Source organism: Zootoca vivipara, chromosome 11 (genome assembly GCF_963506605.1).
Source record: "Zootoca vivipara chromosome 11, rZooViv1.1, whole genome shotgun sequence".
Lineage (NCBI taxonomy): Eukaryota > Metazoa > Chordata > Lepidosauria > Squamata > Lacertidae > Zootoca > Zootoca vivipara.
This window is the reverse complement of record NC_083286.1, coordinates 34,871,097-34,886,380: the sequence shown is the minus strand read 5'-3', so window position 1 is coordinate 34,886,380 and position 15,284 is coordinate 34,871,097. Positions and strand designations below refer to the sequence as shown.

The 15,284-nt window shown below is 41.1% G+C and overlaps 1 protein-coding gene across 5 annotated transcripts in view; it reads left to right on the top strand.

Moving 5' to 3' along the window:
- Positions 1–14,956, top strand: part of FAM169A (family with sequence similarity 169 member A) — an 82,351-nt gene extending 67,395 nt beyond the window's left edge. For all 5 annotated transcript variants that reach the window (XM_060280229.1, XM_060280230.1, XM_060280228.1 and 2 more), the window contains 8 exons: positions 489–668; positions 5,288–5,416; positions 5,560–5,669; positions 6,957–7,011; positions 8,551–8,674; positions 10,675–10,837; positions 11,441–11,656; positions 11,872–14,956. In XM_060280229.1, coding sequence (XP_060136212.1) covers positions 489–668; positions 5,288–5,416; positions 5,560–5,669; positions 6,957–7,011; positions 8,551–8,674; positions 10,675–10,837; positions 11,441–11,656; positions 11,872–12,375 — 1,481 coding nt within the window. In that variant the 3' untranslated portion in view covers positions 12,376–14,956. The remainder of the gene's footprint in view (positions 1–488; positions 669–5,287; positions 5,417–5,559; positions 5,670–6,956; positions 7,012–8,550; positions 8,675–10,674; positions 10,838–11,440; positions 11,657–11,871) is intronic.
- Positions 14,957–15,284: the final 328 nt, after the last annotated feature.

Below are 15,284 nucleotides of genomic sequence, written 5' to 3'. Positions count from 1 at the left end.
GCCGGCCACATGACCCAGAAAGCTATCTGTGGACAAACACTGGCTCCCTCGGCCTGAAAGCAGAGATGAGCACCGCAACCCCGTAGTCAGCTTTGACTGGACTTAACCATCCAGGGGTCCTTTACCTTTACCTTTTACTAGCAGCAATGTTTTAGATACAACTTGAACCCAGAGAGCAAAGAAAAGTAATGAGCTGATCAAAGCAGAAGTTATATGCCTGGGCAACAGTGAAGCTTTTCTTTTTTGGGGGGTGGGGTGGGGTTTAGAGAAGAAGGTGCAAAAATAAATTTAAAAAAGAACATTTTTGAGGTGCATAACCAAAAATATACAGTAAGTTGCTAAGTTCATAAGCTGTCCAGATAATGATTTTGGGGATGTTACAGAAATGCATGCAGGGCAGAGAGAAAGGGTTGCTTAGTTGTCTTTGAAGAACACCTTGGACACAGCAACGGAATGAATGCTAATCAGAGCTGCTGTTATGATTTCAGGAAGCATATGCAATGCCTTTCTGACCCAGAGCTACCAGCTTCCGGTCCTTGACACAATGTTTGTGAGGAAGAAACATCGAGGGAAAGATTTTGGGCTCCTGATCCTGGAAGATTTTGTGGATTCTTTCACAGAAGATGCTCTTGGCCTGCGGTTCCCACTCACGTCTTTTATGCGTGTTGGTAAGCCCTTCCGTTCGTCTCATTGCATCAAACCATACTGATACGGATAATGTATTTTTTTTTTATAGTTTCTAGGGTTCTGCATAAAAGGCCATCCAATTATATCCAAACAGAGACAGAAACCTCCTTTATCTCAGGAACCACAGTGCTGAATTGGGCGGCAGTATCTTCAGAGGCGTCCGAATCAGCACTGTTTGAAATGGTTCTGACCAGCATCTTGATTCAGAAGGTTTCTGAACATAGGGCAAAACCTGCGCCTCCCATCGTGGGAACAGTCATGACAAATTGGCTGACTATATCATCAGAGGCATCCCAATTGGCAAAGTTTGGAACTGTGTGTTTTGCCCAAGGGACCTGGGCCCCTTAGAGTTGGTGCCTATGGTGGGAAGAAAGCAGGAAGTACACAGGCAAGGAAGAAGAGAGAAAAGCCCAAGATATAGCAGTTCTCTTAGACAAATGAAATATATTCTGTATCATGATTGGGAAGCCTGTGGCCCTCCAGGTGATGTTGACTTCCCAGCTCCCATCAGCCCAAGCCAGCATGGCCAGTGCAGCAACAACAGGAAGGACACAAGTTCTCCATCCTTGTCCTGAATGTTCCCTCCCTTCCTTGAAGCAGCTACAGTCATTAAACACCCCATTTCCTTCTGCACTCATCACTGGGGGTTCTACATTTTTGAGTCCCAGCGGCTAGTTTGGGAGATTTGTATGTTTTTGTTTTACTTGACCTGTGGAAATACTGAATGGGAATATTGGTTTGTGGTCCTCATATAATTTCTCTGTTCATAACTTTCAAACAAGTACATCAGAATCGGGCAAATGCCTCAAAACGGTATTGCACACAACTTGGAGAATTGTTAAGAAGATAGGTTTTTTACATAAATGTTTCATATCTGAGTTACCGGATCGGCTCTTTTGCATTCCTGTTGGTTTTACTTGAATTAGACTTGGCTGTATCCTTTTGCATACTCCAAAGACCTGACTAGGCAATTAAGATAAGACATGCAGTCTGCCACGAAAGAGCTGTTCTGAAAGTTTAGGGTCTGAAATCCCTTGGGTGTGGCAATAGAAGAGAAAGAATTGCAGATATGCTTACTGCTCCCTTGGGTCAGGGTCCCAAAAGTTAAATTGGTGGCATTCCATAGATGCTAAAGCTCCTGTTACTTTAGCATTGCTTTCAGTTACCGTATTGGCCTGAATATAAGCCACACCCAAACATAAGCCACACCTTTAAAATTGGAGGGGGGGGAAGAGAAAAAATACCCTAATATAAGCTGCTCCCTTCCTTGCTGCTCCTTGCGTGTGTGTGTGTGTGTGTGTGTGTGTGTGTGTGTGTGTGTAGCCACGCTTCATTGCTGGTGGCCTTTCCCCTTCCTCGCTCTCTCCCTTCCCAGCCTTGCGGGGAGAGGTCGGGAGACTACGCACGGGGCAGACGCCGCCTTGCCGTGCACCATAAGGTCACGAATATAAGCCACACTTTAACTTTTCATGGTCGGAATTTGGGGGGAAAGTGAGGCTTATATTCAGGCCAATACGGTATATAGTACAGTGGTGCCTCGCTAGACGAATTTAATTCGTTCCACAGGTCTTTTCTTATAACGAAAAATTCGTCTAGCGAATCCCATAGGAATGCATTGAATTTTTTTTCGCCCATAGGAACGCATTAATTGAATTTCAATGCATTCCTATGGGAAACCACGATTCGCTAGACGAATTTTTCGTAAAACGCATTCGTCTAGCGAGGCAACCTCCGCTAGAAAAAAACCTTTCGTTAAGCGGAAATTTCGTTAAGCAGGGCATTCGTTAAGCGAGGCACCACTGTACTAGCAGCCTTGTACCCCGTGTTGCTTGGGAATTCTAAAAGGCAAACAAAAATCTGCAATTTTGAAATTGGTGGTTAAAATCAGTAGTTTTGAAAGGTTCCACCTGCCACCCTGTTTCAAAATGACATCCAATTGTATCCAAACATAGATGAAAACCTTCTCCTTGATCCCAGGAACTGGATTAAAACCAATATAGTTTTGAAAGGTTCAGGCCACCATCTTGATTCTGCATAGCACCCAGTTTTATCCAATCCTAGTGAGAAACCCAACTCCTTGAGACCAGGTCCTATCATGCAAAGTTTAGTTACGATATCCAAATGCATAGTGAACAAACAACTTTCCAAAACATTCATTAATTAAAAGGTGCCTTCTTAGCTGTTCACGAAGGCAAAAAACAGATTTACAGATATAGGCTGCTATTTTTTTTTTAAACATAATTTTTATTAATTTTACAAATTACAAAAAAACGGTACATACATAAACACCTTTTCCACCTCCTTCCCACCCCCCTCCATGGGTCCTCCCCTGCCACAGAAGTATCCCATGTAAGTGAACAGTCAGAGATGGTCCATTTTATGCTTGGATTTCTGTCCTCCTCCCCCTCCCCTGTCCCCCAACCCCCCCCCCCCTGCCACCAGGGAGCTCCAGTAAACCAGGGCAGTACGCAGGAGGTCATCCATCCAACCATCTATTATCATACCAAAAAAAAAAAGTAAAAATAGAAAAAAAGAGAAAAAAGAGAAGAAGAAAAAATATCAAAAAAGAAAAAAAGACAATACAAAACAGAAAAAATCTTTCTTTCATTCATAATTATTAAACCATATTTTGTGGGCTTCCCCACCCTCCCCCCTTCCCCGGTTTTCATCCCTTTTTTATCATCTTCAACAGTTTCTTATTTTATAAAAATACACCTTTATACCTTATACTACTTATAAATTGATTATTATCATTTTCACCTAATGTCCAAATCACTGAAAAATCAAACTCCCATTTTATCTTCCCGTGCCTAATCTTTACCCCCTCTATAAGCCTCCATATTTTCACATTTTTCCAAAATCAATTCACTTTTAAAGCTATAACTATTCCCAATTTAACCTTACATCCCCGATTACCGGCTCCACCCCCCCAATCCAGCAAATTCCATAATCAGCAGACCAGTTATAAACCTGTTAATCCATCCTTATAATCACAACTTCACTTTCCCTTCACCCCACCCCCTGTTTACAATCTTTTGCCATCCAGGCCTCCATACAAGACCCCTGAGTTTCTTCTCTTCTCTGCATATTTTTCCCCTCTTCCCTGTGGGCATTCTGAAATTCCAGTAATACCAATCGTGCCCCCCTCAAAGGAAAGGCACTCCATCCAACTTTTTGTAGAGTAAAGTCATCATTTTTTTCGTGGTGGGCTTCATTTTGTGTTAAATCATCACAGTCCTCATCTTCATCTTTTCCTTCCAAATCACAGTCACCATCATTGTCATTCTCACATTCGTCTTCTTCAGTTTCAAAAGCTTCATCTTCTAAGAAATCATATTCTGCCATCACCATCTGGAATTGTTGCTGTAACTCTTGCCGTTGTGTCTCCTCTTGACATAGTTCTATTCTTGCTTCCCACATTAAGGTCAAAACAGACCGCTGGAACTCAGGCGAATACCTTTTTGTTGACATAGTTCAATCCTGCCAAGGTCAAAACTTGTCACATGGGGTGGAATATGATCACAGTTTATTTTCTCGACTCCATTTTAACAAGCTGGCTGCATTCTTCAAGTCTTATTAAAAATAAAGTTCGAACTCACATTTCACAAGCATTTAAACCAAAAAAGAATTTCCACAAAGTCCAGAAATACAAATTGAAATAAAAATTTGACTTATAAATCCTGATCAACTCACTGGGTTGTCTGGGCTGCCGGCTCCCGAGGAAAAGAAAGGTTTTTCTTAGTCTTTACCTCTTACTGCAGGGCACTCACAACCACAGTCTCTCTCCCCTTTTACCCTGCATTTAGGGGAGATTCTCTTTGATGCCTTTGAGGGATCCTTTTAAATTGAAATCTTCTATTTACGGCTTCGGGTTTCTATTTACTGTCTCTTTTGTTGCTGTGGGGGGTGGTGGCGGCTTCCTCTTTTCTCCCCTCTCTCCCAGATCCAAATTGTTTTATAATTCAAATCGTGAGATTACTTACAGTCTTATTTCCAATCGTTTTATTTTCAGAAGAATCCAGCGCTCTCCGCCTTCGGCTTGAAGCTTCTCCCCACTAGGATAACGTTGCCGCTCAAAATGGCCCCCGCGACTTCTACCCTCCTCGCTCCGGAGCTCTTATTAGAGCTAGCCGGAGAGTTGGGGAGTCCGGATTGGGGCTCTGCCGAGCAAAATTTGCCCCCGGGACGCCCTTCCCGGGGTTCTAAGGGGCGCAGCGTCGCTCTTGCTGCCCTCCCCACTCCTAGCAGGGACGGGCCGTCTCGGAGACGAGACGAGACCCCGCCGATCGGCGCTGGCGCTGAACCGGAAGCCCCTACAGATATAGGCTGCTAAATGCTTATTGGAAAAAACTAATTGTGCTTATTTTCACGAGACAGCTGATGTGGTGTTGCAAATAGTAAAAAAGAAAGAAAGAAGAAGTTTTAAAAATTCAAAATATTTTTATATAGGGCAATTATCCTGTCTGTGACTGAGCTGACTCTCTGTAACACTTCCTTGGAGAAGTTTTTTTTAAACAAGTTTGTCATCATGTTGAGGAGGAAAAGTATTTTGTAAAGAATTATGCAAATACTGAACCCATTTTGTTAATATTTTTCCCAGCTTGCCAGAAATACTTTGAACAGTATCCAGGGGATCATTACCTTCTGTGGGAAATTGAAGGCACTGGCACCCTTCACCAGCGGAAAACTGTAGCTAGCATTTTGGAGAAAGAAAGTTTCAAATGCATAGGTATGATGGCCTGGTGTAAGCATGGCTGGGGGAGCAGAGGGGATGAGGTGCTGAAAAATACACGGTTGCTGATGTGGACCTTGGAGAGAGGCTGTTTTAAATTGCCGTTTGCATATTCTTTTTCTGAATTTTTCCAAGAACAGAAGGCTCACAGAAAGAAAACATCGGATCCCAGGCTGATGAAAGTTTTCTGCAGACTGCCGTGAACACCACAAGTGAGCAGGCATCTGAGCCCAGGGAAACACAGTTAAGTGTAGGTGCACAAAGTGTTTTCTCTGTTTTTGTTTGGAACTTTTTGTGTCCAATTTATTTTCAACTTCTGAGCAGTTTTATTGAAGTGGGAAGAAACACCAGGAAGCACTAAAAAGCCGGGCTGGTCGTTCGACTTCCAAAGAACATTTGCAAACCGGAACACACACTTCCGGGTTTGCGGCATTCGGGAGTCAAAAAGTACAAGTGCCAAGGCGTTCAGCTCTAAGGTACTGTACATACATACATACGTAACTTGATTTGTATATCGCCTTTTCATAGTTCAAACTATGCTCAAGGCAGCTTACAACATGGAAGAGATACATAATTTCAAACATAACAAGAGTAGTCATAAACTAAAACATCAGAAAGTACACAACCAAATTAAATGTTCCATATACATCATAATAAGATCTAAAACAAAGATACAAAAAGTAAACATCAATAATAGCAACAACTTCCCCTAAACAATTCCCCAGCCCAAGAGTCTGCAGAGGGCTGTTGCCATAAGGTCCAGTCTAACCTATCCAGAGGCACATTCTTAGTCAAAACTACCCAAAGGTGCTGCTAGACAAGCATAACTTCACAAAGAACAAGGGTTTATGGTCTAAAATAGACCTAGAGAAAGGGGAAAAATGGAGGGATGGGAAGGGATGGGAAAGAATGGGATTATATAAATTACACATACTTCATCTTAATTATGATGTAAGGTATAGGGACTAGGGGGGTGAGGGAGCAGCAGTTTCTAAAGGATCAGGAAAAGAAATATGGGGCGAGAGATGTGGAAGTAGAACAATGAACAGAAATGAGATTAGGATAGAGACTGAGAAAAAGGGGGCCTGTGGGTGCCATGAAGTTTGCCAAAATGCATCTCCGGCCGAACCCAGAGTTCAAGCAGTCCTGGCACACACAGACTCTTCAGGGAGCTTTGGCTGTTGCCATGGAGCAGCCACCTGGGCAAAGGTGAATTGGGTGAAGGCTTTGCCTTAGGCAGGTGATGGAGGGGAAACTTTGACTCCCTTTCATAAGCTTGCCTGTGAAAAGGAAGGAAACAGCTGGCACAGCTTGTGCTTTTCAGGGTGGTAAAAGGGTAAGATAATACTCTTGTGTATCCTCAGTATTTCACACAGACAATGAAGGGAATTTAATTAACTTTTGTCAAAATCCAGATGGTGTGTATAATTGAATAATAATACGAATGCAAGAAAATGTGCCAATAATATCGTAAGTCCAAGGATCTTCAGTAGTGTGTCATTTATTTATTTTTCAGTTTGTTGTTTCTCTCTTCTAGGCTGATGCTCATAAAAACAAAGATGGCTTAGAAGTATTTGAAGGCACATCCGAAGGTAAAAGAAGTCTAGCTTGCATGATTTCTGTTAGAACTTTCTTGCAGTCCATAATTGAATAATAATACGAATGCAAGAAAATGTGCCAATAATATCGTAAGTCCAAGGATCTTCATCACCACCTAAGCTTTGTGTTCTTCACTTTTAACGAATGCCTCTGCATTGCAGTGGTGCAATACCAAAGAGAGATTTCTTTTTTAAGATGTCAAAAACCATGCATGAAAAAAATTGGCACATTTTAACTTACTTTAATGGAGCCCTGGGTGGTGGGGGAGAGAAATTAAGTACAGTAGAGCGCTTAGTAACTTGTGTATTCCTAGGTGGTGGGTTTTTTTAATTGAATAAAGCACAAAATGCAAATGAGTTGAGTACAATCCAAATAAGAACCAAGATTCAGAATACTTAAATTGCTCAATAAGAAATAGAGTAGTTTATGATCCAGAAAATAAAAAAATATAAACTAATTCCAAAACATCTCTACATAATCTGGAATATCTGTTATGAGTGCAAATCTTGATTGTTTTTCAGGTTCCAAAAAGTTGTTACAAAACTGTTCCAATTATAACACAAATCCTTAGTTTCTTAATACACTCCCAATTGTCTCTGACCCTCACTAAATGAATGAGTTTAGCCATGTAGAGGATTTGCCAAATAGGCTCCAATCAGCCCTCCGCTTTAGGCTCATTTACTTGATTCCACTTGCTGCCCCTTGAACTCACCGCTGTCAAAACAGTACGTAAAAGTGCAGGTTTATTTCAAGGATAAAATGACCTAGTAATAACTCCCATAGAACTCAATGGAGTTTGCTTCTGAGTGCATGGTACATGCATAGGAGTGCAGTGTGGAACTTGCACACTCACGGGAAAAAGAAAGTTCGCCCTCTTTGAATTCTGTGGTTTTACATACGAAGACATAACAACAATCTTCTCTTCCTTAGCAGGGCTACAAATTGGGTAAATACAACCTCAGGTGAACAACAGCACATAACATATTACACCGTCTCATGATTTATTTAACAGAAATAAAGCCAAAATGGAGAAACTATAAGTACACCTTTACTGCTTCCATAGGAATTAAGGGGTTAAGCAGCAGATAGGTGCTGCTGATCAAGTGCCCTTGCTTAATTGATCATCAGCAAGTCTGCTCTTCTCCTCAGAGTAAAGGTATTCTTAATTTGAAGATTGCTCAGATGATAGTGTTACCTGTCCATTGCATTTGCTTTGGAGAGTGGGCAGTTTTTTATAGTGCTCCCCTCTGAAGCTGCAAAGGCATATGTAAAATCTTTGGTCCTGTGGATGTCGCTGAAGGAGGAGCCACTGCCTGTACCAAAAAGTAGTAAAAAGCATAAGAAAATAGGCTTCAAATTCCTAGGAACCAGCACTTGATTTTTTTAGATGGCTACACAAAACTGTAAAATACTTGATTTCTAGCGCCAGCAGCACAAGGTTAGAGCAGGCTGGGTTTCTAGGCATGTTCAAGCTTTGTGACATTATTTACCAGAATTCAGATCTGAGCATGTGGGGTTTTTCTTCTCCTCAGAACTTAATGCTGCTCAGCTTTTTGCACGATCACGAGGCAATAATCTCAGACGCCCAAAATTGGGGAAAAGGTTCCAAGATCCTGAAAGTATTGAAGATGAAGTTTTTTATATACCAGAAAGCAGGTATACTTATGTGTGTGTGTATGTTGTATAAGAAATGTAGGTTCTCTGTTGTACTGAATTGTACAAAGGAATAGCATATATACTTGGATAGTTGTAGATGTATTGAAATCTTGGTATGTGATTGATTCTTGTGTTGTTGTTGTTATTATTATTCATACTATTTATTTATTCAGTTGATTATTTGCCCTTCACCATGAGATCCCCAGGAGAGTTTCAACAATTTCAAATACAGAATTAAAAACAGTTTTTAACAGTTTTTTTGTTGCAAGGAAAGGCTTGTTAATGTTTATTGTTTATTTTTTATTCCCTATTAACCTATCAGAATTAAGAGACTCTGCATGCTAAATAAAGTTTTTAACCTTGATTTTTCGCCCATCTAGGATTCTGATAATGTGATCCTATACATGACTGCTTGAAATTAAGTCTGGTTGAGTTCAATAGGAATGGAGCCTTTACCCAATTTACTGTATTTTTTGCTCCATAAGACACACATTTTCCCTCTTAAAAAGCAAGGGGAAATGTCTGTGCGTCTTACGGAGCGAAGTGAGAGCCGTGCGCAGTATTTAAGCGGCCCTCGGTCCGCTGGCTTTACAGCGAGCTGGGAGAAGGGGTCCCTCCTCCCGGCTCACTGTAAAGCCAGCGGATGGAGAGCCGCTTAAACTCAATTCTTCCAGAACCCATGGCCTTTGTCTCTTATGTCTCTTATACAGCCAGGGAACCCCTACACCCTTCTCTCCCCACCCCTTTCCCTAAAGTCCATCCATTAACAGAGAGCAGGCCAGAGTTCTAATGAAAAGCAAAGCGGCTACTTAAGCCTGATCAGTTTTTTATTATAAGGTTGAGAACTGTTGACAACAGGGTTCTCCCCCCCCCCCCACAGACGATGGAGAAGAACCTCAAACAAATGAGTTTCTGGACATTTACCGTATACAGTTTTGACACAGTACAAGACAATGGAGCAGATATCGTTATCCGGGTGCGGTGAGGGGATTATAGCGGATGAATAGGGTGTCGGAAGGGAGAGGGATTTTCCTGATTGTGTATGACGTCTTCGTGTATAGATACAAAATATGTTTTCCCCGGTGGTTGCCGCCTTTTGGGCGGGTGGGGGAACTGAGCATTTGTATGTATATTTGCCATTCTCTCTTTTGTTCACTAATAAAATGCCTTTTCCTGCATCAGATGGATCTGTGAGTTCTTATGTAAACAAATTGGGGCGGCCAGTGGGTTTTCTTCAGCGGTACGCCATAATCATCACAATTGCAACAAATAAAGGCTTGACGTATCTCGCTTTGCATATCATGAGTTTATCTCCTATATTGGTTTCACCTTTTAAGTTGAATTACTGAAATAAATGAACTTCTCGACGATATTCTAATTTTTCGAGTTTCACCTGTAAGTGCGTCTTATGGTCAGGTGCGTCTTATGGAGCGAAATATACGGTAGTGTGTATAAGGTTGTAGCCTCATTGAGCAAGGTCTGCTTGCTGGAGGGAGTTAGGATTGTGTTGAGGTGTTTTCCAGTGGAGAAGAGCAGTACAAAAGAGCTCATTTAGCAAGGTGGGAAATCTCCACTGTGGAAGCCGTTATTTCACCTGCAGAAAGCTCCACAGGCTTGGCCTGCCACCATTAGTGCTATGCCCCCAAAGCAGGTGTTTCGGGGGCAGCATAGGAGAGAGGCAGCCTTGGATCTGCTGGATCCATTCCCCTTTCATTCTCTGAAGAGGCCACGGGATCAGGCTCCTTCATCCATCGCAGTCTGGAGCTGGCATAAATAATTTCTGCTCATAGGAACAAATGCAATAAATTGATTTTTATTAAGTGTCATTCGAAACAGAATACTGGATGAAGTTACTGGTTGGGTTTGTCTGTATGTCACACTGATTTATTATCCGCTACCTAATTTCATTTGCGTCCCTCACACTAAAAGTGTCCATTTCAATATTACATATACTATAGTACCTTGAGTATTTCACATTCATTTTTCTTGCTGCTGCACAGATCAGAACCTGACGCACGTGTATCTGAAAGTTCGGAAGAGGTGATGGAGATGGAAGAAAATGTGGTTGAAAGTGAGCAGGAGGTGTTAGTTGAAAACCAGAAACAACCAGCCCAAGAAGCACCCCAGATGTGCCCTGCATCTGAGAAGCAAGATGATAAAGAGGTGTGATTTGAATATATTAAGAACAATTTGTCTGTTTGAGCGACCCTTTTTCCTGCCAAGTGTGACAGAGGAGTAAGCCATGGTATTGCCTTCTCTGCTTGGACAGAAGGCTTTGTATGCACTGAGATAAGCATCTAGAAAAATCTAGGATACATATGACCCCTTCATGGTGTCAAGTTTATATATTAATCTAAACCAGGCATCCCCAAACTTGGCCCTCCAGATGTTTTGGACTACAATCCCAATCTTCCCCGACCACTGGTCCTGTTAGCTAGGGCTCATGGGAGTTGTAGGCCAAAGCATCTGGAGGGCCGCAGTTTGGGGATGCCTGATCTAAACTCTGGAAAGGATGTGCCTTTGTTGCAAGGTAGCTTTACTTGTAACAAGTGGGAAAGGAGTTGTCTGAATAATGTGTGCATCCCAACCAGGAAGCAAATGTTTTTCCCCCTTTTGTTGTTTTCTATGCTTTTTATAAATAGAGACTCTTGTCAGTGATGTATTGAACTCTGTTGTTAACAATACATGATGTATTGAACTCTGTTGTTAACTTTACATGATAAAAGTGGCTTTGCACCATTTTAATGTGTACATACCATATTATAGGGAATGGAAGTGGAGCCACTCAACGGAGAGCTCGTGGAAGATGCTATCAAGGTCTCAATAGTGGCTGAAGGACAAACAGGAAGTGAAGTGGTGGATGGAGAGTCAAAGCTGCAGTTGGAAAATCCAGAGGAAACAACTTTAACCTTGCTTGTCCCATTAATCCTTGATTCGTCAGTAAAATCCACTGAAGACAGTGATGACAACGTTTCTGATAAGGTGAGGGGAAATATATAAGCGATGCTTAAGAGTTTCTTCTCTGCCGTGTTGGTACAATCATTGGCAATGTTATAAAAAATTTAATAATAATTAAATCCAGCCCATTGGAATGTAGCATGCCGTACAAAGTTAAGAATCTCATCTGTGGCCCTCAGAATATTGTCAAAAGGTTTCCTCGCCTTTGACTTAACAAAGAGTTTGTTTTTATCCATTAGGTTGACAGTGTGGCAGATGCGGAACTTCCACCCGAAGAGGAACAACAAGCAACACAAAGGAAAAGGACCCTTGTTCCAAATGCAGATCCCGTTGCTGCAGCCGAGAAGGAAGAACCCTCCAACAACGGCCTTTCGAACTCTGTAGCAACCGCTGAGGCTCTGGAAGATACCATTTCGGAGAATGTGTCTCCTAACACAACTTCCTCTGTGGAGGAGCAGAGTGAAGAAGGAGGCTCTGACACTCCAGAGGCCCCCGTTGTTCTAGGCCAGGGCGCTTTAGTGATGGTTGAACTGGAGGATATCTCGTACTCGCATCACCCAGAAGGGCAAAAGAATCAACTGGATGAACAGTCTGAAGAGTCAGCTGAGCCTGCATCTGAGAAAGCCGCAGACAGCAGTTCAGAGGATGTGGAAATCGAAGTGCCCGTAGTGGACAGGCGGACCTTAAGAAGGAAGGCCAAAGGATACAAAGGACCACCCAAGAAAAAAGGAAAGCTCATTTGAAAAGGGAAGAGGAGCATTGTTTCCACCCAGTTGGATCACTTTCCGTATTTTTCTTAAAAAAAGAAAACAAAAACAAAACAAAAACAAATTATGAAACTTCATGGAACACCAGAACACACGTGTATTCAAACACTGAAATCACTCTGCATTTCCCCATTCAGTTACTCGTTTTGTGTGTTTAACCACTATATGAGGAGAACAAATTTGGTGGTAAACGGATAGTCTTTTTAAAAAATAGTAGGACCTATTTTAGCCCAGTTTGTTTAGCCACAAAAAAGCTGTTCATCAGGTCACAGTAGAGTTGTGGAGAGGCCAAACAAATTTCGCGACAAGTTGTAAATTACCAAGCTTTCTGATGTGGCTTTTGATTCGTAAGCCATTATTTACAACAGCTGTTCCCCTAGAAGTAAGTGCCACCTATTGTCCTGTGTGTTCTTATTATGTGTACTTCTCTGGTTCCAGCTTAGAGAATCTGCCCCTTGTGGTGTGGAAGTAGACACACCCTGGTAACTTCAGAGTTAACCTTCATAGGCTTATTGGGAACAGAAGCTATGACTAGTTATTTTTCAAGCCCTGGAGCATTATTTTGTAGCGAATTAAAATCCTGTTTTAACACAATGCAAAATATCTGACATTATTTCTGCTTAGTCATGAGCACTGTTCCCTGTTGCATCTTTGGCTCTTCACGGATGCTATATCCACTTTCATTAAGTCAAGCATCAGTCACTCCCAACTAGGGATCAGCTAATCCTGAATTTTGTTTTGTACTGGGAGTCTTCTTGTTATTTCACATTGTGAATAAAGCAGATTGTTTGACTAACGAAGCTTCTAAAATAACAGATGGAAACTGAAGAGTAATTAAGAGTTAACGGTAAGATAAGAACCTCAGATTTGTACGGTTACACCTTTTTATAAGTAGCGGCAATTGGTAAGGTTCGTAAAAAAATGTTACGTTTTAAATTTGAAGCAATTTCTTTTTTAGTGTTTATTAATAAAAAGGTTCACTTGAATAGCGTGGAAAGATTTTGATTTCAATGTGCTGAGGATTGGTCTGTTTTGGCTTTCTGATTGTACAGAATTTCTGGCTATTTTCTAATAGCTCAGTTGACTGGTAGGGTTTTTTTTAAAAAAAACTTTTTTTTTTCTTGTCTTGACAAAAGTGCTGGGTTGTGTGTGGTTTTTTTTTTTAAGCATGTCATGAGAAGGTTTGGGACATGCATAGAATTGCCAAGTTGAGTGGGTTTTTCAGAGCGTTCTTTTTTCTACCAATGTACATTCTGTATTGTGGATTAGGAATGTATGTGCAGAAATATTAGTTGTTGTTTATAAACAATATATTCAAGTGAACCTTCAGCATTTTTAATGTTTGATTAAATACTTTCTTACAAAGCACATTAAAAACCGTTTAAGGCTTGTCTCTTGTAGTACTAAGAGCTTTTTTTGTAAAATACAACACCTTGACAATTTAAGAATTGTCTGCAGCTTTTGCCACGTCACTAGGACTGGAGTTTTTGAGGGTGGTGATGGGGTGGGTTTAGAACCTTGTGTACAGAGTTTTAACATATATAGGATATGAATGTTAGGTGTGTTGGGCTATTAAACATTTTGTGGGACTTTACATTTCTTGCTCTGTAAATCAAAGCTGCGTTTTGAGAGGTGACTCGAGTCTGTATCCCTGTCATGGCTTCTGGATTACAGTGATAACATTTTTAAGTGTGCTTTTAAATTGGTGTGTGTTCTCCCCCAAATCATACATTGGTCCTTCTGCATTTAAAGCTATGGAACTTTGCTAGTGAAGTCAATTTTTTGTCTTCATTCTGCAACTTCAACTGGTCTGTGGTGGCATCTTATTGTAAATGTCTATTTCTTCAGTTAGAGCTCAGCTTCTCCACACTTCTTGGGTGTGTTTTAAGGTTCCATAATATTCATGGAAGTGGGTCCAGGAGCATGCCTTTGGTTACTTTGTACATAAACCGGAGTAGCAAGTTTGTTTTTTTAATGCAAACATAGGAAAGGCTTGCCCATCTGCCATAACCTATCATATGTTAATTAGCCATGAGTGATTCTTATTTGCATGCATTTAACCAAGATAAGTATATCTCAAACCATGCTTTGTTGATAAACTAAACATTTAAGTCAGCCTTTGTGAACCTGTTGCCCTCCATAAGTTTTGGATGACAACACCATTGGTCCCAGCTGGCTGTGGCAGATGGGAGTTGCCTTCCAAAACATCTGGAAGACACCAGGATCTCAGAAGTTGTGAAGACCCTCTATGGATAATGCAGTTACAGCTTCTCCTTCTTGCAGAGCCACATCTGGATGGTCTCACTCTAGTAAGCATCACAACTAGATATTTGTTCCTTTTCACCAGCTTGTATTTTTTTAAAAAATGTACCTATTGCTACAGAGTACATCAAATTACTAGAACTATGCTGAAAGGATCAGTTAAGAACAGGTCTGTAAAACTGAAAGAAGGCTATGTGACTGAAAGTTTATGCAACATTGAAGAGCAAGTGCTTGAAATTTTGTTCAAACACTGAAGTTTTGTAGACAACCATAGAAGACTTACAACTCCTTGAAAGGAAAATTCTTCACTGTAGTTCAGAGCAAATGTGACTATAAAACATGTGGACCATTGCATACAATACAAACACAGTATTAATCACTTTTTTAAGTTGTAGGAACTGGCCTAAAGAATGTTAAGTGTGTGGACTCAGCTCTGCAGTTCTGCTGGATCTCACTAGTACATGTTTGGATGTCTTACTGTTTCTCCTAATGTCTGAAATGTGCTTTACATCCCATGCTCACTTCACCATTTTCAAAAGGTTTTATTTCATGCAGAACTGCTTTACTTCTGAATCTGTTGCATGAAATAATGTAGGACCTCATCTTGTGTTAGGAATAAAGTG